General features: G+C 45.1%; 1 protein-coding gene across 4 annotated transcripts in view; it reads right to left on the bottom strand.

Moving 5' to 3' along the window:
* Window positions 1-3,606: 3,606 nt before the first annotated feature.
* Window positions 3,607-21,800, bottom strand: part of FAT3 (FAT atypical cadherin 3) — a 667,149-nt gene continuing 648,955 nt past the window's right edge. For 2 of the 4 annotated variants that reach the window (XM_019450067.2, XM_019450068.2), the window contains 6 exons: window positions 18,777-18,930; window positions 16,182-16,837; window positions 12,591-12,704; window positions 10,240-10,299; window positions 9,611-9,646; window positions 3,607-8,979 (listed from right to left, as the gene is read on the bottom strand). In XM_019450067.2, the coding sequence (XP_019305612.2) occupies window positions 8,357-8,979; window positions 9,611-9,646; window positions 10,240-10,299; window positions 12,591-12,704; window positions 16,182-16,837; window positions 18,777-18,930 (1,643 nt within the window). In that variant the 3' untranslated portion in view covers window positions 3,607-8,356. The remainder of the gene's footprint in view (window positions 8,980-9,610; window positions 9,647-10,239; window positions 10,300-12,590; window positions 12,705-16,181; window positions 16,838-18,776; window positions 18,931-21,800) is intronic. The other 2 variants (XM_019450069.2, XM_019450070.2) reach the window with 1 other exon arrangement.

Genomic DNA, 21,800 nt, shown 5'->3' with positions numbered 1-21,800 from the left:
AAACGTCGTGCCAATTCTGTGCAAGGTACTGAGGGCACTAAATGACAGGTGCCTTTGGCAAACAGGGCAGGATTTCCTGAAGCCGGAGAAAGTGACAGGGGAGAGGTGTTGGAATCTTATAGAATTCCAAGGGCCAAAGAAGGGCAGCTAGATCATAAAATGTAAAAAAGCGATCATCAAGGAGCATCACAAAAGAGCACTCAATCGGGAATGATTTGAATATAAAGTGTTAAAAAATGCCCCCTATATATTTAAAGAAATGGTATTTTGAAGGTAGAAGAGATGTAGGATTGTCAGTTGCAAAGTGAAAGGGACCTTCCATGCTTTGTTTGGGATGCCTTTGGATTGTGTCTGTCTTTTCGTGAGAAAGTAGTCATGTATTACATAGGGTAGTATTTTAAAAAATTCCCAAAAGTGTATTTATAAAAATTCCCCTTTAAAAAAGCATGTCGATGTGTATCTAGATCGAAAATGGCCTGAAAGAATATACTCTGATAAAATACAAGTGATTATTTTTGGGGACATCTAGAGGGGCTCTTCATGCCCTTCTTTCCCTGTCTTCATTTTCTTGTTTATGTAATGAACTTGCACTGGTTTGGAGCAAGAGGAAGGAAGGAAGGAAAGAGGGAAGGAATGAAGGAAGGAAGGGCAGTGCAAACAATGAAAGAAACACTAAAAATTTGTTCTAAAATTTTCTATTTTTAAGCCACTTGTTCCTGCTTGGTTTGTTAGGCTGTTTTAGTTTTTATGCCAGTTTGTTCCAAGTTATCATTTATTGTTTGATATTTAGGCTGTTCCAAATCTTCTTTATTAAAAACAGTATGAAACAGGCATAATTGGATAAAAATTAATTAGAATTTAACAAGCAAAAAGATGAAGACAAGGGGTGCCTGGATGGCTTAGTCAGTAGAACATGTGACTCTTGATTTTAGGGTCATGAGTTCGAGCCCCATGTGGGCATGTGGAGCTTACTTAAAAAAAAAAAAAAAAAAAGAATGGAGACATAAATGGAAGAATTTTGAGAAATGGGCCAAATGCTTTAAGATGAAGATCTAGGTTGGAAAACTGCCCTGCTGTGGACCCAAACTAGCAGTTATCCAAAGCTAGTGATTGGTGAAGATAACTCTTGCTCAAATCACAGAGGAGTGTCCATGTGGTAGAAATTTCACAGGGAGTCTGCAGGGACTGGCAGGTCTGATGCTATGGTCTGAAAGGCCTTCTTACGAGGTTGGCCCTTGGCTGGTGTCTGGGATTGGAACTTTTGGCGGGGCCCCCACTATTTCAGTATGATTCCTTCTCGGAGTCTGGAATTTTGGCAAATCCCAGCAGAGGCTGCAGGTGACATCAACCTCCAATAAAACTGCCGGAAGACTGTCTAATGAGCTCCCCTGGTTGGCAATATTTCATAGATGTGAGCACAACTATATGCTGAGTCCTGAGTCCTGGGGATCATCACAACTGGGAGTGGTCTTAGGGACTCCTGACCCAGCCACAGAAAAAGAACCAGCAGAGAACGAAGACAGAAATGAAAAGTCTTTCTTTTCCCGTTTCCCCAACAGACCAGTGCTATTTCTTAACAGACAGGTCTGGATTGCTCTGTCCTGTTTGAGGCATGGATGGAGATGTAAACAGATTCTCCATGTGCTAAGGGCAGCCACATGAAAGGCAAGGAGGTGAATATTTTCCTGTTGCTCAAGTCATGATCATATCACTGTGCTGTTGGGTTGAAAGGCAGGAGACTTGGAGTATTTTCAACGCTTGTCTGTCTTGAAATCCTTCTCACTGCAGTTGCTAAATTCAGCAGAATGAGGGAGGATTTATGAGGTCAAGGGGATTCAGCTGGGAACATCATCGATTAAATTCTCAAGCAAGAACATAATAGCGAAGGCCAGTATTGTACTGGGAACCTGGGAAACAAAGAGAGTGAAGACAGGACTCTGCTCTCAAGAAGCTTATGGTCTAGTCCGGGAGCGGGAGGTAAAAACTGGGACTGGCTCATACTGGCTTGTGAGAGCCACTATTGGTTAGCCTCCCGGGAATTTGTAAGCCTGTTCACATTACCTTAGTAGTTTCAAATCAGCCATGATTGGAGCATTTGTAACGAGGAAGTGGCCAGTGCACCAAACTGCCGCACCCCTTCTTTTACCCAGTTAGTGGTTCAGTATTTCCTGGGCACCACTGTGGGGTGCACGAAGAACCAGAGGATCTCAGTACACCTAACTCTGCCAGCACAGTAAGGATTTCCAGTAAGGAGACACTGGATGCCTAGCTGGGACCCACCCTGCAGAGTGGCTCCAGGATTCTGGTAGGGGCGGGGTGGGCACTTTGCTGCAGGTGTAGGCAGGACCCACTCTAGCATCTAGCGAGAGCCCCTGGGGCTGGGGAAGGGGCCTTTTTGCTGCTGGGGTTCAGCCAGGGCCTTCTGCCAGGAGGCCCCAGCCCTGCCCCACCAACGCAAGGCAGAGAGTGCCCTTCCCCTTCTGGAGTCCTTCCTGCTCACAAGCTAACTTCTTGTAATGTCACTTCCTCTTCAAAGTATCAATTTGTAGGGGCACCTGGGCAGCTTAGTCCGTTAAGCATCCGACTTGATTTTGGCTCAGGTCATGATCTCACGTTTGAGATTGAGCCCCCCATGACAGACTCAGCACTGGGTCTGGGCGTGGAGCCTCATTAAGATTCGTTCTTCCTCTCTCTCTTTCTCTCTCTCTGTGCCTCCCCCTGCCCATGCACTCTTGTCCCCCCAGTCTCTCGCTCTAAAAAACAAAACAAAACAAAACAGAAACAAAAACTCATTGCCCAATCCCCCAACTTCTGTATATATTTTGATGTTTACTCTGTATGGAAAATTTTCAAGAGCTTTTTGGAGGAAAACTCAAGTACTAATTGTGCTCCAAAGTTTTTGACTTTTTTGTTTAGGGAGACAAGTACTGGAGAAGCTGTCTAGAAGGTGTGGGGAGGTGTTTAGGAGGTATTTCTGCAGAGGTGGGGCTCAATGGCCCTTGTTTTCCAAGCCTCCAGGGCTGTGTTCTTTCTCACCAGGGAAAATCCCTACAGGGTATGTGTCCAGTAAGTCGCTACAGAGGATCCCAACACATGTGCCCCAGAACCAGTGGAAGTCTCTCTGGAGATAAGAAGTGTCTGAAGAAAACACCATCCCCTGCAAAATATGACTAGTTTCCACATGAGTAATTAACTGGAGGCGAATAAAAGGAAGCACTTAAAAAGGGTCAACACAATTGCTAGTTTCATTTTTTTGTTTTTTTACTTGAAAACGTGTTTTAACCATCAAATTTTGGCAATTACAAACCTGTACACTGTTGGGTTGTTTTTTTGTGGTTTTTGTTTTTGGCCGTCTTTTTGTTGTTGCTGATGTTTGTTTTGCTTTCTTTCTTTCTTCTTCTTTTTTTTTTTTAATTTTTTTTTTAGAAAAAGAACACAAGACTGAATACTGCCAACAGCAATATATGCAGAAACAATCCATTTCCATAAGGGACAAGATTCACTTGAAGTGCTAGCTTCCCCCTTTGCATAAGGTTTGGTATGTGATGTGTGTGCAAGTTCAGGGGAGTGCGCGTGCATGTATGTAAAGAAATGACATACTTCATCTGAATTTGAAATGACGTAAAAATCAGGTATTTAGTAACTGGGCAAAACACACTTGTTTTAAAAAATGTCAATTACAAACATCTTCTTGGAAACAGAGAAAGTTAAATGAAAACAGTAGAACCAAAGAAAGGTTACAGTACATTTTGAAATGATTAAAAAACATCATTTGCAAATCTAAAATCCTGTGTGTGTGTGTGTGTGTGTGTGTGTGTGTGTGGTTATCTCAAAAGTGGCAGACCAACAGCATGGGTGACTTAGAATTATATTCGACCCCCCGAAATTAAAGCATCCTGATAGGCATCAAATACAGTATCTACAAAAGCCTGGAAAATTGAAACCATTATATACAATTTTATAAACATTTGAAACACCAAAACATACATCTTTTACAAACCAGCCTGTTTGTAACAGGTAAATTTACAAGACAATCTCTCTGATACAGTGCTTAAAAAGAACTGCTTCCATTTCCTGAACATGTTTGTCACCTCCCCAAATGCAGTAGTATGGGCTCAGAGTTGTTACGTAGTAGCAATTCAGGTATTTGTTTGCTGGAAGGGTGCTGCGGTCCATACCAATGGGTCCCAACACGCTTCGAATGACTGTATGATTCTCCAGTGCATCTCCAACACTGGAAGAGACTAATTATGGCCTTTGTGTATTATTACATACTTGTAATTATTGCTTTTCATTATTACATAAGGAAAGAAAATCTTACTCTTTTCCTACCTCTTAGCCAGCTGGCTAAATAGTAACTGATGCCAAATCCACAAATGGTGACTCTAAACCCTAGAATTACGCAGCCAGAAGCTTAAAGCCATTGTGGATTTCCACCAGAATAATGTGCAGTTGAAGGTCGCGGGACAAAAACCAGCATAAACACGTAACCGCCTTCTCACAGACCACACAAAATGAGGACTCTGGAGTAGGGCCTCTTCGAACCTCCATTTCTCATGGTGTGAAACTAGAAACACGAAACATAAAAGCCTAACCACGTTAGCAGTATCTGTGCACTGGGAGGGCAGAAGTGGGGAAAAAACAGACAATTACCTGGACAGCCCCTGCAAAACGAATGCTACATCTTCCTGAATTCGTTCCCAGGGAGGTGAGTTCTGCATCTTGTGCGATTCACTGTGGTGATCTCTTTTCTCAAGTCCCCTGACTTTGATTACGTAGACACGGCATTAGTAGGGGCAGTGGGTGGGGTGGGGGTGGGAAGAAGTAGGAGTTGGCCAGTGGTATAGATCTTTTACTAGCTTTGTCCCAGTCTGCGCTGGTGACTCCCAAGGGCGGCTCCAGACACGTTCCAGGAATGCATCATAAATTCCCTTTCCAGGCCTTCAAACTGATTGTCTGACAGGGTAAACCTCAAATGCATAGACTTGACCTGCTCTTACTGCTACTACTGGGTCTTTGACAATGGCATTTCACGAATGGGCAGGACGTGAGTAAACGGAAAGCTGGCACGGTATGGAACTCAGCAGCAAAATACTTGCAGAAGAAAGCAAATGAACACGTACATTACTCATCTTTTACAGCCCCATCGCTTCTGCTACGACAATGCTATGACATTAGCTGCTTTCAACCTAACCAGAATGTGTGCAATACAGATAAAGTGCCTACAACAGGCTATGGAAAATGGCTTCTAGGAGGTAGCACATACATGTTAGAAAAAAGGGAAAGACATTTCCTGGCTTACATATTTTCCATGTGGTTCATCATGGTGGAAGGGGCAGGAACAAACATCAGGACTGGTAGGGGGGAAGAAAAAAGAAAAACAAAAATGCATCCAGTAGGTAACATTATAATCAAAGTTTCACTATAATTGATGCCTGGTCTGAGCTCCGTTCTGTAATTATCATTCCAGCTTCACTTTAGAAAACATTCATTTGGTAAAAGCAGCATTTTGATAAATGTCCAAAGAAAAGTGTGAATTCTGTAACTGCATCCTTCCTAGGGGGGCTGCAAGCAAGCAGGAGATCCTAAGGCTTCCATGAACTCTCTTTTCTAGCGTATTCCAAAGCAGGATTGTGGGAGGTCAACAGAAGCAGGCAGATACCATATCCCAGGAAAGTTAGTGGTGAGCAGTGTTCTATAGAAAGCATCTTGGCAGAATGATGCGTTCTAGTCCCTGTTCAGCTACTTAACTTCCTGCGTGAGCTCGGTCAAGTCTCGTCGCCTCTCCAGCCATGTTTCCTCTTTTATAAAACAAGGGGGTTAGGCAAGGGGATTTTAAGGACCCTTCCAGCTCTTTGAATCAGCAGTCACCCCACCTAATTCCACACTGGCCTAACTACAAACCATTTTGTAACCTACAGGGAAATCCAGTTATCCCCAAAGGGAAAAGATGCCATGTGTTTAAAGGTAATGAATCACAACATAACACATGCTCGTCTGGTATACATTTAGCTGCAGAGAATCAGGGGAAGATATGCTGAAGAAAGAGGTATTTTATATAGGCCAGAGCAAAGAGTGGGCACAATTTTCTTGGGTGACTTCACGACTGCATTAAGATCTATTTACTCCTTCATTACCGTGTCAGTCAGGCATTCTCCCTGGAGGAGATGCTGGGTAAGCAGTAGTGAGCCGTCGGCATTAATGTCGCTGTAATGTTTCCTGGGGGCAAGAAATGAATTGTTGGTTTTACTTTGATGGTTTTTATGTCATTGCGTTATTAACAGTGTAGCGGTGATTCTATTCTAGACCATTAGTTCATCGTTTTCTCCGCGATTCTTGCAAATGTGCTTCTTCTATAAGAAAAATACCAAAGACTTTATTCTCCAAAGCAGCCTCAGTGAAATTCATTTATTTCAAGACCACAGTGCGGATAATGCCTCCACGAGTAGGACTGACCAAGAGACGGGAAGAGGAGAAAAGCCGAGGAATCTGTGAAGTGTCTCATGTACTCAGGAAGCTTGGGAATGGAAAGGAATTTTTTTTTTTTTTTTTTTTACAATGAACTTCAGCAACACTGACTCCTACTAAACACAACTGAAGCCACTAAAGATGTGTCTGAGTGGATGATACGCAGATTCAGGACAGTACAATTGACACACCAATGCCATATGTCACCAGAAACTGTGGACACAGAGATTTGCTCATGAAGCAGCTAGTGCAAATGTGCATTTATTTACCATGGCCACTGTGCACGTGGCCATAATCCGATTGAAGCGAAAGAGGAAAGTCCGTCAACTTGGTAACTTTAAGCTTCGAGTACTGGGTTATTCTATTTCTGGTGGAATGATTCTCCTGTCAATTTTGGAAACTCATATGGCTCAAGCCCACGTGTCAGAAGAGAGGAGAACCCCAGGGTGTGATCAAGCATTACACATTTTTCAAATAAGAGTTTAGTTCTGGAAAACGATAACAAAATATTATTCTTTAAAAAGCACAGTTTTGTTTTAAGTTAATATAAATGGCGGTACCAAAATAAAGTTAACTGAACCGGAGCAAAATATGGCATTTTGTGTTTCTCTGACACTGGAGAGATGGGAGAAAGTGAAAGACCTGCCTTGCTGGCAGGGTGTTCAACACGATCTGTATCCTAAACTCTTCGCGTCCGCTTTCCTCAAGAGCAGCCTTATTGAGTGCAAGCACATATTTGTACATAGGCCCAGACACACGCACTATTATAATTTGTACACAAGAGCTAATCTACTTTCTCCTTTTCCAAACGTAATTGCATTTATAGTGAGGATGCTACCAATTTAGGATAACACTTAGATTTTTGTCTGCATTAGCAAGAATTGTGATTATCCAGCTGAAAACTTTGGAAGGATGTTTCCATTTTTCCTCCTGAATTTGAATTCTGCTTAAACCTCTGAATACCTCTCATTCTAGAGAACAATGCGCTAAAGTACACCTTTTGTTTGTGTTTTGTCTTTTGTTTTTTCTTTCTCTTCCCTGATTCTCAGAACAAAGGCCAATGTCTGCAGCACTATTAAAATTGTAGCGAGAGCCAGGAATATTTCTGGAAAACACAAAACAGATAATCACATTCTTTCTAATGTGTGAACACTGTTAACCTTCTCCCCAACCCACAAAAGCGAGCCCACATATCCTCATATTTCCCTCCACTGATACCCTTCTCAAAGATCATAAAGCCCAACTATATTATATTGGATGCTTAACACAAACAAAAATAACTAAGCATACAAACCATATTACCCAAACCTAATTTTATAGCTGAAAATTGGACAGCTTATTAAAGAAAAATAGAGTTGATTTTAAAGGCTTCAGCCCATTTTCTTGTCTGTTTTTTTATTTATTTAATATTTGTTTCTCTTTTCTTTTGCCTAAGAGACTAACTTTTCTGACCATCATAACTACTGTTTTAACCCCCCACCCCCCATTGGCTCAAAATTACATGCAACAATGCCTCTTTCTGCTTGCCAGTCGTTAATACTGCCGGCTCTGCCGTAACCCTTTCCAGGTCCCAAATACTGCACAAAGCCATACAAGATAGGCTGTATAACCCAATGGGTGGAGTTGATTCGCCCTGTAGAAACTTGGTGCCCGGTCTTGGCTGTGAACACAGGTACCTACTGCAAGGCTCTCCATCACCCCCAAGAAACAATCAGAGCCTTTCTTTCTGCCTAGCTGGAGTGGAGCTTGCCCGTGGCAGCAGGACTTGTGAAGAAGTTCCCAGCGGCAAACAATGTGTTTCTTTCCGGCTGCAGGCCGTGGAGACGCGAGCCCGGCCAGCCTCCTTCCGCAGTTCAGCCACAGACAGGGCTACGGCGCCCGCGGCTGTCTACACCTGGGTCTGGTGCTGAGTCTCCATAAAAGGAATGTGCAGGCTGGCGAGGCTGAGCTCGCCCACGCTCTCGTAGTCACTCATGGCTGCTTCGGAATCGTCGAAGCCGCAGCTGGCCGACACATCCGAGGACGAGGTGCCTCTGGAATTGTGCAAGGATAGAGACACGCTGTCTGCTGGGCCGGCCGTCTCTGCGCCCTGGTTCATGCTCACGGCAAAAGTACTGAATTCACAGGCGGCAGGCGGGCCCACCAAATCCGTGTCGTTGGGGAATGGGTGGGGAGGGAGATACTGGCTGGGGTGGAACTGAGGCCGTCTCCTGCAGTCCGGGCTCAGGGTGCTGGCCAGTGAGACGGGCTGGGAAGGGGGCAGGGCCTCGTACTGGTCTGGGAAATCCTCTGGCAGGGGAGGGGGCAGCTGGTCCTGATTCAGGAACTCCTCTTCATGGGGGGGTGGGTACTCGCTGTCGATGTCATAGCCGCCCAGGTAGTAATCGCTCTCCAACTCCCGAGTGCTGCCCTGGTGTGCAGACCCTCCCTCCTGGTTCTCATAGTTGGGCACTTCCTCTATGTCCGACAGGCGGGCCCCGGGCATCCAGTCAGAGGTGTCCCAGTGGTAGGCTGTGGGACAAAAGCGGTGACAGTTAATTTCCTCCAGTCTGGAGCCGGGGCAGGGCTCGGAAAGGAGCAGAGGGGGGACCTGACATGCAATTGACATCCAAGAGACCCTGAGATGCCGGGGGTCAAGTGCATGCTCCTTACAAGGGTTCTATGAGGGACCAGCCATGCTCTGGCCCTGGGGCAATGAGGGGATGGCGACTGTAAGAGATGGTGCCTGGTTTTGCAAGACCTCACACTCAGCCATGCCAGAAGGGACGGCCAGCCAGGGCATGCTGAGGAAACATAGTTCCAGCACCCCCTCCCTCTGTTCCCTCTTCCTTTCCACACGCTAAATGCAGAGCGAGGCTGGCAGCATGCTCCCAGAGAGAGGGGTACATGGGCCATACTGTGGTCCACAGAAGGCAGGGAGATGCATTGCACATCGATGAACCGCACGCGCAGTGGGGAGGCTGGGGGTGGGATGCTGGAGGGTCTTTCACCTCCCGATGCCAAGCACACAAGACACCTGGAACATGCAAAATTCAGATCAAAGAAACACAGGAAAGACGGAGGCAAAGGGACACAGTAAGAACAAACTCGGCAATTCAAAAGGCATTAAGTAAATGTGATGCTGGGGTCATGGCAGAGTCACCTCGGTTGTAGTTTTGTCCTTGATCCATGACAGACACTGTTTAAATACAAAGTAAGAGGTAAACCTGGTAATCCAAGCCATGTGAAGAGGGTAAAACAGAACATCTTAGATGACTTAAAAAAAAAAAAAAAAAAAAAAAAACATGCTCCTGTTTCTCCTCATTGTTATTTAGGAAACAAAAAGATAAATCCCATCTATACCTGGCCCCAATTGTATTAAGTCACTGATAAAAGTTACCTGATTGAAACCAATCCCCCTAGGATTATAGCTTTGAATGATACCTTAAGTATTTCCAGCTCATAATAGGTGCTCACTGGATACATGTTGAATATAAGAAGGAATTTAGTAGCAATCTGGATTCCAGATGATTGGGTGCTCTTCTCTTAGAAGGGATTTTATTAAAAAAAAAAAAAAAAAAAAAAGACTACCCCAACTATTTAAAAACTTATGAACTAGATTTTTTTTTTCCTTCAAAATTGTAAAACTCACTCCAATCTCTAAAGAAACATCCGGTGTCCCCTCAGTTACCAGCTGATTAAAATCACCCCTAGATCCAAGTAACAAGGAAGCCCTATTTCCAAAAGGATAACTCTACACAAAGAAATGCCATTGAAGAAAAAAGTAAATACCTTCATTCTCTATAGTGTCAACTACATTGTTGACAAGCTGAATGACAGTCACAATGGATGCTTGTGGCCAGGAAAAGAAGATGGGGGGAAGGGAAGGACAGTTTCAGGTTAGTCACGTATTTCAGATACAAGTGAACTTCTCTTCACAACAATGGCAACAACAAAGACGTGGCATGCAAACACCCAAAGGCTCCCCAGTCTGTCCATTAGGCAGTGCTCCAGTGGACACTTTTATCTGGGAGTCCTGGGGCTACTTGGAACAGAAGGGAAACAGCAGCAAATCCGGGGCTAGTCCTTTGAAAGGCATGATCGGCAGGGATTGCTGGATCATAAATTCACACCCCATGGCCTGGCGAAATCAATCTAGGAAGGCAGTGGCTCGTCAAGCTCATGGTAATTTCTCATTAATAACTCCCCAAGGCTCTCCAGGGAAGACCTCTCTATTCCCACGGATAATTATTTGTTGGTTAGCCATGCTGCTCCAAAGCAAATGCCAGTGACGGAGGACAACCTTTGCAGGACTGAAGGCTTCACGCTGTACATGATGCCACTGATAGCCTAGAACAACCCAGAGCCCAGCTTCTACCAGTGAAGCATGAACAGAAGTCAGTATCTGGCCTCCGAAATAGTTAGAATCTGGGAAGGGGAATTCTGTGATCTGCACGGGTTGATTTAGCACCTGACAGCAGCAGCTCGTGGAGAGGTGATCCTGCTTAAAATTAACTTGTTGACAATTCCTAACGTCACACCCTTTAGTCAGAACCAACCCAGAATGTTAGCAGGAAGGCCCAATGTGTGAGCTTAAGGGCACACGTAGCAGAGCCTGTGAGCATAGTCAACCAGGTATCATGCTGGAGCTCTGCCTGGAGTTTGGAAACTGTATGTTCTTGGGTGCTTCTCTCTAAAATGCAAACCAGGGGCCCCTGGATTTGGTTAAGCGTCTGATTTTGGCTCAGGTCATTACCTCACGGTTCATGTGCCGACAGCTCAGAGCCTGGAGCCTGCTTTGGATTCTGTGTCTCCCTCTCTCTCTCTGCCCCTCCCCGACTCATGCTCTGTCCTTTTCTCAAAAATAAACATTTAAAAAATGCAAACCAACAATAACTTATCTTCTGGTTGGGATGAGGGAAAGAGTAAGCATAAAGGCAAAAAGATCTGGAGGCGTGCCCTTGACTTTCTGAAGATGGTCAGAAGAGATCCACTGTTCTATGGTTTGTTACCTCAGCAGTCACATACATTAGGCTTCTGCACCTCTAAGGAGTGCCGGGTATTAGAGTGGAAGACATTTGGGGATGAGGGTGATGGAAGTAGACTATTTTACTTCTAAGATTGCTTCTATAGCCTTGGAGCTCACCTGTTCCTATATTTACCTGCGTGGGAGGGCGGGTAAACACTATGTTGTTTTCATCTTGTACTTCTGGGTACAAAATACCCAGCATAGGGTGCAGCACATAAGAGAAACTCAGCATGGGTTTATGGGTTGTATGATTACATTAATTAATAAATATTAAATTTTTGCCAATTGCTTATTTATGGGAAAATGAAGTGAGGTGTAGACTACGGTAATGCTAACTGTCTCTGAGGACGACCATTTGAAATTGTTCTTGATTCACCGCTATATAGTGAGCTCTCACTGCTTTTTGACCATTTCTGCTTCATCTCCTGGCCCGGAGAGGCCAAGCCATCCTCCAAAGCTGGTTCCTCGTCTCAGAAAACCCAGTGGTACCCTCTCCGTGAATGTAAGTTCACAACAGGTAGTGGTAGCAGCTCTGGAGTGTCAGTGAGGTCCAGGCACCACATGGAATTTCGTGCAACATATTGGGTGTATTGGGTGTATGTGCATTTTTCTAAGGAGCTGGTCCATAGTCACAGTATTCACAGATACTCCGAAGACCCATGACCCTAGATGATTATCAGGAGAATTCAAGTGAAATAGGATGCCACTTCCATGGAATGAGGGTGTGTGGGAAGGAGGTCTTACTCCTAAACTAATTTCTCATGATGGGGAGTTTGGATATACAGTGAAGAGTGAAGAGATCACCAGTAAAATTTAAAAAAAAAAAAAGTCACACTTTTCTAGAGAGTGTCATCTGGGATAAGGTGGCTCCATTATGAAAAATAAAAGTCAGAGGATGCATTATCAGAGGTCAGGGAATTTTGTCACCCTCTGATATGGACCCCTGGTCTGCCCACAGCTGTAGCTCAATAGGTCCTCCCTCAGCAATGACCTCTAACAGCGGGGTCAACCAAAACGCTGATGAACGCACTCACGAGTCCATGATCGGGTCACCACTGACCGCCCACACAGAAGGCAGAACCCACCTAGGGGAACACATCTACAGACTGCTTACCATTGTCGTCGCCAGAATCTGACTGGAAGGAGCTGAGAGACTGAACTTCAGAGTTGCTGCCTTTATTACTGCCTGCAAAGCAGGTCACTTCTCCCGGATCATCAACCCCTTTGTCTTTGCGGACAGCCGGAGAGAAAGCAGAAATGACACTGGTTACCTTGTGCGTATTTCTGGCCTTCCCACCCCCAGAGTTCACTTCTCAGAGCTCTTTCATTTGCTTCGAGAAAATAATTTAGCTCCACAATAGAAAACTGATTGTGCCACTGGGGGCAAAGGTCTGTCAATCAAGTGATTTACATTATGGATTCGGAACCCTTAACCCGTGGTAAATGAGCTTGCAAAGAGCTGACAGCTGAAAGTGGCTGTTCCCTCCTCAAAGTGAGGCGACTAAGTGAAGAGTTGAAGGCAGGATGAAGTGGCTGTGTTGCTCTTTGCCATTCAGAGTTAATTTAAATCATTTACATGAACCGACGTGGTGTCAACACCAGGTTAAATGAGATTACTTATAAAATAGGGGTATAAATATTTTATAGGCAAGAATGCCATTCCATTCATCCAAACTTCCATCTCTGGGGAGCAAGTGGCTTTCTGAGCTTCGCCTCCTAGAGGGCAGCGTCACATCGGTTTTGGGAATGACGGCGGTTCTGCACTGTGTGTGGTAGAGGGGCAGCCAGCAGTGTGGACGTGCTCTTATCTACACACTTCCTCCTTTTGGCTATGCAAAGACAGCCTGAACAACACACACACACACACACACACACACACACACACACACTACAGGGCTATTTTCTTATTTGATGGACTAAAGGAAGCAATAAAAACAACCCATATTTTGAAGTTGTCAAGTAAAAAATGAATTAGTAGCCTAGAGATTGTCTCGCTGGCTAACCCTGCCTTGCTTAACAAAGAAGGGAATCTACTCAATAAAAACACAACAATACTTCGGGGGGAAATGTGAGTTTTGGCCTGAGGTAGATTCTGTAAATAAAGCTGTCACGTTATGAAGCGAGTGGAGGAAAAATGGTCACCAGGAAAACCTTCAAATCATCGCGTAACACGATGGGAAGAAGAGACGGTGACTTGTGATTGAGGGAGCAGTTGTCCCTCTTTGTGAGTGCAGAAATCACTGTTTCTTCCACAAAAGGTGATGTCAGTATCGGGCACTGGGGCTCCACACCTGCTGTCAGATGCTGAAGCCACAGCAGAGCGATGAGGTGGATAAACAGCTGATGTGAGTGGAGAGAGACGCCTGAGAGAATCTGCCCCCCAACAGCCACACCGCAAAAACATATGAAGGTGTGCCTCAGAAAAGCACAGAGTGATGCCCTTCAGCTTAACCCCGGACCCTAGGAAGGAAACAACAAATGATCCACCCTGGTGAAGGCCGTGTATGCAACTTCTTTCTCCACTTCCTTTATTCAACCTCCTCTTTCTTCATTGTTAAATTAAAAAAGAGCCTTTCTAATAGCTGGTGGATTGGTGAGGTTTTCTTAAAGACTAACTCTACAGATCATTTGACAGGGAATGACTAAAATCCAAGGGCAGTGACTGACAATACAGGAGTGTCTCACAGAGAGGCAGAATCAGCAGATAGTGTGGTTGGGGCAGCCCTAAAAAGAACAGAAGCCCCCTCCTCGATCATCAAGAGTCTCTCTCCCTCTTTCTTGCTAAAGCTCCCAGGAGCGGTGTTGGTAAGAGCACAGGCTGTGTGTCCGGATGCGCCAGGTCCTAGTCCTCACCCCTCTTTTTACTAGCTCCTTGTCCTCAAGCTGCTCATTTCACCCCTCCGCTCCTCCCCTTGGGTGCCCATGTGGGCATGTGTGAGGCTTTAAGGAGACCCAATATACATTGATGGCGGCGTGGGCTGCCTCTGTCTTCTCAACAAATCTCTTCGTCCTTAACGTCTGCATTCTGGATTCTGTCCTGATGACTTGCTGAAATATCTTCTGATGTCTAAGAATCTTCCAGGTGTCAGGTACAATATATTGTGTTTTCAAGGCTGTGTCTTTCCTGATGGTTTCACAGTACTCAACCCTGCTAACCTTATTGATGGTCTTGGCTTCCACACAGCTGCCCTGTCGTCTTCCTCTGCTCTGTTTTCTGTCCCTTCCTGGCCTCTCGCTTCTGTCACCTCCCACACGTAGGCATCTCCAAATTCTTTTGGAGGCCCATTTTGACCATCCTTTCTTTGTTTTGTTCCCTCAGCGAGTTCACCCCTCCTAGAGATTCAACCACCCTGCATGCAGATGATGTCCAAACTTTCATCTCTAGACTCACCTTTCTCCTGAACAACATAGCCAGACACCTGTCAGGTAACCCTCATGTGCCCTTTATACTCATCAAGCTGCTTCCTGCTTCTGGAAGGCCCTCTCCAATAGTTTCCTACCCAAATCTTACTTATGCTTGAAGACACAGCAGGAATTCCCCCTTTCTCTACAAAGATGCCCTTACCTCTGGGGCTGCATATGCTCTCCAGCTCCATTTGAAAGCAGCCTCCCCTGTACCCTCTACCCCAACATGCATCATAGTACTAAAACCCCAGCCTTTGGAAATTCCTACTCCCAGGGCATCTCTGCTGCTGAAATATACGGCCATTTGGCCTGATGAAAAGTCATAGGTTACAACAGAGCTTGCGTTAGCTTCATCCTGACAGGTGTTAGGGCAGGGGAAACAATCACCATCGCTCAATTAGATGTTCACAGAAGCTAGCTAACTGACTCTGTTTTCTTTCCTCTTTGGTCCTTCTTAGTCTGGTCTCCATGGATCAGCCAGAGCCATCTTTTAAAAATGTAAGTTCGATCATGTCACTCACCTGCTTAAAGACCTGCACTGATGTTGCCATTAAAATGCATTCACTTTCCCTTGTTGCTCACCAATCCCCAACTACCTTGATCTCCTCTCTGTTCTTCAACATGTCAAGGTCTTTCCCACCACAGGGGCTTTGCACCTGTGGCTCTTTCCTTTGGCTACAATACTGCTGCATGAGGCCTAAAGGAGAGGGAAATACCACTATCTGGAGCGGACTTTTCCTGCCTTGCGGTTCACCCTCTTATTTCATGGACGTGCATTCCAGCCGAACAGACGGTTTGCTTGTCTTCTCATTGTCTGGGTCCCTCCACCTTTCCCCGGACCTTTAATGTACCACGGTCCATTTCAAATATCCCTCTGTTCCTCTCAAGTCTTCACCCTAAGCTGAGAAATACTCTCTTCTTCTGACCTGGAGGAACACGCTTTCTGTTTATCACTTAGGTCATTACACAGCTTGCTTTACCAACAATGGTGTGCCATTATGAGTAGAGCATGGGTTTTAGAGCTGACAGCTCTGGGCTGGCCCACCTGCTCTGCTGCCTCTTGCTAGCTGTGTGACCTTGGGGACCTTATGCATGCTCTCCGAGCCTCATTTTCCCCATCTGTAAATGCGGTAAGAACCAGATCAGTTTTTCTGAACAGTCAATTCCAGGACAGGTCACAACGAGTGCTCTGTGCAGGCGGGTTCTCTCTCCTTTCCCTGCTTTCCTTGCACAGTGCCAGACCACAGCTTCCCCAGTGACCCTAGCGGGATGAACAGACGCACTATGGCTTCCTACTCACTGTCGGTTCCTGCGTCCCAGCCATTCTTGCGGATGGAATCGCAGTCGGAGCGGCAGGGCGACACGGCGGGGAGGTTGGGGGCCACGCTGCACACGACCACACCGCGCCTGGCGGTCAGGATGCGCGGCGACTCAGGGTGGAACGTGGTCATCTCCTGGTGCTCGCCGCCCAGCCCGTCCACGATCTTATCCAGGTTGCTCCTGGAGTCGCTCTGGAAGCACGGCGTGTAGGCCATGGGGCGCACGGGCACCTGCGGGGGCCCCACCTCCTGGTAGATGTTGCGGCCGTCCCCGCCGCCCCGCAGGTTGCGGAACGGGATGCCGTTGCTCTTGTTGAGCAGGGCAGCCGTGGCGGGGTCCTGCACCAGCGTGATGTTGTTGCGCGAGTAGTTCTTGCGGAAGACCTTCTTGCGGAAGACGATGAAGAGGATGACCAGGATGAAGATGACGAAGAGCACCACCGCGATGCCGATGAGCTCCTCCTTGCCCACGTACGAGTGGCCGGCCTGGATGTTGGGCACGACCACGGGGCGCAGCCCGCAGTACTGGCCCACGTAGCCAGGCGTGCAGTTGCAGACAAAGGAGCCGAACACGTTGACGCAGGCGCCCCCGTTCTCACACTCCTCCCGCTCGCACTCGTCCACGTCCTCCTCACACCTTGGGAGAAAACACAGAGTCCTTCTCAGACAGCAAGGCGCGCGGCTCCATTCTCAACCGCCTTCCTTATCAGAAAGCACAGAGCGCAAAGGGCACGTGGAGCGTGACAAAAACAGAGTGAGGGTGTGCGAGTGCGTGGGAGGTGGCTGGGCACCTCTGTGTGGGGGGCAGGGGGGGAGGGGGTGACCTGAGTTGTCATGGGAAGTTAAGGGATTTCTCCCAAGGGGATGGCTCCCAGACCCTAGCCAGATGGGAGCAGGGCAAAGACTGGTGGGGGTGGGGGAGAGGAGAGAAGGAGCAGAAAGAAAGAACAGATGCTGTTGGAGAGGTACTGGTTTTCAAATCCTCGGGGCCAGGTGCGTTTCAGAATTTAAATTTTTGCAGTCTTAGAAACGTCATACAGTACATGGCTTTCATGCTCTGGCAGATACCCGCCCCACTGCTGGAACCATGGCGCTGGCACGGGACCCATAACCAAATATGCCAGTGTTTCCACAATAAAACATACGGATATTCATTCTCAGTGAGAGAAATAAAGACTAGAAATAGTCTCAGAGCAGTTTTGGCTGGTTTTGCCACCAGATTAGTTTGCCACTAATTTATCCTTAACCCTTTTATTTCTTTGAGCTTTTGGGATTGTAGAATTGCAGAGAAAGAGCAGTGAACCTATATACCTTATGTAGAGTTTCCCAAGAGGAAGAAATCTTTGGTTCTGACATGTTCCTTCAACAGTTACTGTAATTTTTGGTCTCTCTGGGAACTGTGTGTGTGTGTGTTTGTGTGTGTGTGTGTGCACCCACACACAGGTGCATTAGAGGGCTTGGGCAAAAATAGGGAGCAGGTGGGTAGGTACAGGGCTACATATCTATGTATTTTACAGATTCTGTGCTTACGATAAAGGTTAATGCTAATACAGATTATCAGGAAAGAATGATTAAAGCATTCTAATGAAAAACAATTAAATCAATTTTATTCTCTTTAAAGCAATCCACGACTCACTTCAAGTATAATTACAAGGCAAAAACGTCTGAGTCTTACTCTTTCTTAGTTTAACATTATGTGAGAACATGGACCTTCTTTCTCCTTCTTCATTTTTCTCTACTTCAGCAATTGATCTGATGTGTTCATTTAAAAGGCACGATCACTTATATCTCTGGTAATCCACCTTTTAAAATGTAGTCAAACGTCCCTAATTTGAACAGATTGAGGCCAGGTCATTTGGAAATTAGAATCACAGAGTATTTAAAAATAAATGCAGCTTTATTACTTTAAATTACATCCAACGATTCAAAGCCAGCTAAGTATTTCCTGGTAAAGTCCTCGGGAGATTTGCTTTAATGAATACATAAGACTGATCTGTAATTAGAATATCACTTGCTTGAGATTACATATATATACTTCTCAAACGAGCAAGGATGGTTGGAAGTGGCATTTTACTAAGAGCTTAAACCATTCCCTTTCCATTTGGCTAACACTTTAATTTCCCTCATTTCTTGGGGGAAAAAAAAGGTATGCAAAGGAGAGGTATGTTTTAGTTTCTCAGAATGGTCATAAAACGTTAGGCAGTAGAGTCCAGTTAATGACTTCTGGGGACACGGGTAAGCATGTCTGCCTCAGAATGACACTGGAATTATTAGGGGTCATGGATGATTCCCTTTAAAAGAATTGTTTTCCTAATTAGAGAACACACGGCAATTATGTAAAAATTTGCAAATATAGGTAAGTATAAAGTAAAAAATGTAAATTACCAGTAACTCCATTACCCAGAGATAATCCCAGTTAAGATTTAAGCCATTTGTAAGCACTCTTTTCGTAGAGATATTAACCCTTTGCCTGGCCTGCTCGTGGTAAATCTTTTATCCCAGTTAGCTGTTTACTGTTTTGCTTTCTTAGGGACAAGAAGCGGCAGGGAGAAAGACTGTTGCACAATCTCACTTACGTGACTCCAGTGAGCCCAGCTTTGCAATTGCAGATGAAAGCGTTCCCTATTGGGTCGCAGGAGCCTCCATTCTGGCAGGGGTTTGGGAAGCAGGCTGTGATCTCAGACTCACAGTTTCTCCCGGTGAACTGTGAGAGACAGGTACACTGATAGCCTAGGGAGACAGAGGACCTCATGAGCCACAGATGCCACTGGCAGTGCTCAGAGTGCAGGGACTCGGCCACGGTGCGCCCTCCTACTTCCTCCTAAACCAAATCTTTGGCATGGCCCAGGTTCCAAAGATGATTTTCAAATTGGTTACTTTTTAAAAGTTTATTTATTTTTGAAATTGAGAGGAAGAGACAGAGAGAGGCTGAGAGAGAGGGAGGCAGAGAATCCCAAGCAGGCTTCGTGCTGTCAGCACAGAGCCTGATGCGAGACTCGAACTCACGAACTGTAAGATCATGACCTGCGCTGAAATCAAGAGTCAGATGCTTAACCCACTAAGCCACCCTGGCACCCCTCAAATTGTTACTTTGAACTTGGGACACATTTGCCACAAAAATGCCAAGTAACGGTTTGGATCCCCCGCTAGCTAATTGCACCGAATTAACCACATACCTAAATGCTAGCGAGAATGGTAAGAGACACCCAAGATTCCAAGAGCAGGGACCAAGACAGGACGAAGATGCTTTGCCAAGCACACGACTACATAAAAGGCAGGATTTTTCCAGGGAGGAGAAGTCTACCATAGGTACAATGCTAGTTCGTTTCTGGAAGACCTCTCTCACCCCCGTGCCCTTTCTCCTTGGCTGAGCACTTGCAATCCACCCCACTCCCCCACCTGGAGAGGAAACGAGGAGAGCACAGGTAAAATGAGGATATATAGCAACTTAAATATATAGCAACTGAGCCTCAGTTTGACATACGCACAGGGAGATGGAAGAATCCCAGCCTTTACCCAGCTCCCATATTTGGATCCCGATTTTCACATCTTTGCCAACTTTCTCCACTCCTGAATCCATCATGAGGAAAGAGATAGTAATATCCCTACTGCAAAGAATATCAAATATCAGAGTAGGTAAGATTCTAAGAGGGCAATGGCATTATTTACCTCTCAGAGATAGAAGGGATGAATAATTAGTAAGGACTTTCTTTCTCCCTACTTACATTTTAAATTCCTTTTTTTTTTTTAAATTAAAGCTATATATCCACATAGTAAAGAGTCAGTTCTACAAGTTCTATTTTGTACAACAGCAGCTCCGCATCCCAGTGAACAGAAAAGTGGACCTTTGAACAACATGGGTTTGAACTTCGAAGGTTCACTTATGTGTGAATCTTTTGCAGTTCGGTATGGTGAATTTATTTTCTGCAGGAACTTAATACCATTTTCTTTTCTCTAGCTTACTTGATTGTAAGAATGCAGGATATAATACATATAACATACATATTACGTGTTAATCAACTGTTCATGTTATCGGTAAGGCTTCTGGTCAACAGTAGGCTATTAGGAGTTAAGTTTTGGGAGTCAAAAGGTATACCCAGATTTTCAATTGTGTGGGGGTTCGGCGCCCCTCGCCCCATTTTCTTCAATGGTCAACTGTACTTATCGTTAATTCAACACCAAACTCTTCATGGACTAGGTCTTTCTGTGTTATCTCTGTTTCACTGGTGTTCTATATTTTCATCTCCTGGAGAAGTCTTTCCTCAAGGTCTGACTGGCTTCATCCTGAATAGTGCCCCCTCGTCCTGCTGTGGGGCTGCTGTCATGGGAACGCCCTCTGCTGGTCTGGAGCTAGTGTTTGTGGTATCACCTGTTTTCCTAATTTCTTGGCAGACTCTATTTCATCAGGACACATTCCACAGTAGCTTCCCGAGAAAGGGTTTACAGGAGGTCAATATTGTGAGACCCTGCATAGCTGAACCCTACAATACTACGCCACTCTTTCCCCTCTCTGGTAGGCAAAGTACAAAATTCTGAGTAATTGCCTCCATGTGGCCTTTGAGAAATCCCAGGCCCTTTCGGTTCCTGAAGTTTGTACATGGCCTGGTTTCTTTTCCTCTCCGACAACGTGGAGGTTCTTCCCTTGGCCCCCAGCTTTCTGAGATTGCACAATGATATACTTTAGTATGGGTTTATTTCAACCAACACTGGGCACTTTGGGAAGTCCTGTTCTTTAACTTTGGGGACATTTCTTTCATCGTTTCACTGATGATTTATTTTCCTTTGTTTTCCTTGTTCTGTCTTTATGGAAGTTTTATGGTTTGGATCTCAGATCTCCTGAATCTTCCTCTAATTATTTTTCTTATGTTACATCTCTGTGGGTTTTTGCTGTAGTTTCTGAGAGATTCTCATCTTCTGAAACAACTTCTATTGAGATTTTCATTTATGCTGTCGTTTTCCAAGGGCTTTTTTGTTGTTGTTGTTCACTGAGGTTTTGTGTGTGTGTTTCTGTTTTTTAAACAAGAGCATCCTGCTTCTGTTTTGTGGTTATAATATCTTCTCTTATCTCTCTGAGGATATTAATATATTTATGAAGTTTTCTTCCTGCATAGTTTTCTCCCAGTTCTTTTTTTCTGTTTCTTTGTTTTGGTCTCTGTGATGGTAAATTTTATGGGTCAACTTGACTAGGCTATGGTGCCCAAATGTTGGGCAAACACCATCTATGATGATGCTGTGAGGGTATTTGTGGATGTGATTAACACAATCAGCTGACTTTAAGTAAAGCAGATTACCCTTACTCATTCAGTTGATGACCTTAAGAAGGAGGAATTCTGCATCAAGACTGCAGCATAGAAATTTTGCCTGAGTTTCCAGCCTGCTGGCCTGCTCTGTGATTTCAAATTCAAGACTGCAAAATCAACTCTTACATGATTTTCCAGCCTGCTGGCCTGCCCTTTAAATATCCGACTTGCCAGTCCCACAATTGTATGAGTCAATTCCTTAAAACCTATCTATTATCCATCCATCCATCCATCCATCCATCCTACCTATTCTGTTTTTCTGGAGAAGCTTGATACATTCCGTATCTTCCAAATTAGAGG

Source organism: Panthera pardus, unplaced genomic scaffold (assembly GCF_024362965.1).
Source record: "Panthera pardus isolate Hobbes unplaced genomic scaffold, ASM2436296v1 HiC_scaffold_12, whole genome shotgun sequence".
NCBI classification, from domain to species: Eukaryota; Metazoa; Chordata; class Mammalia; order Carnivora; family Felidae; genus Panthera; species Panthera pardus.
Note: the sequence above shows the minus strand (reverse complement) of the source record. Positions and strands in the feature narration are given on the sequence as shown.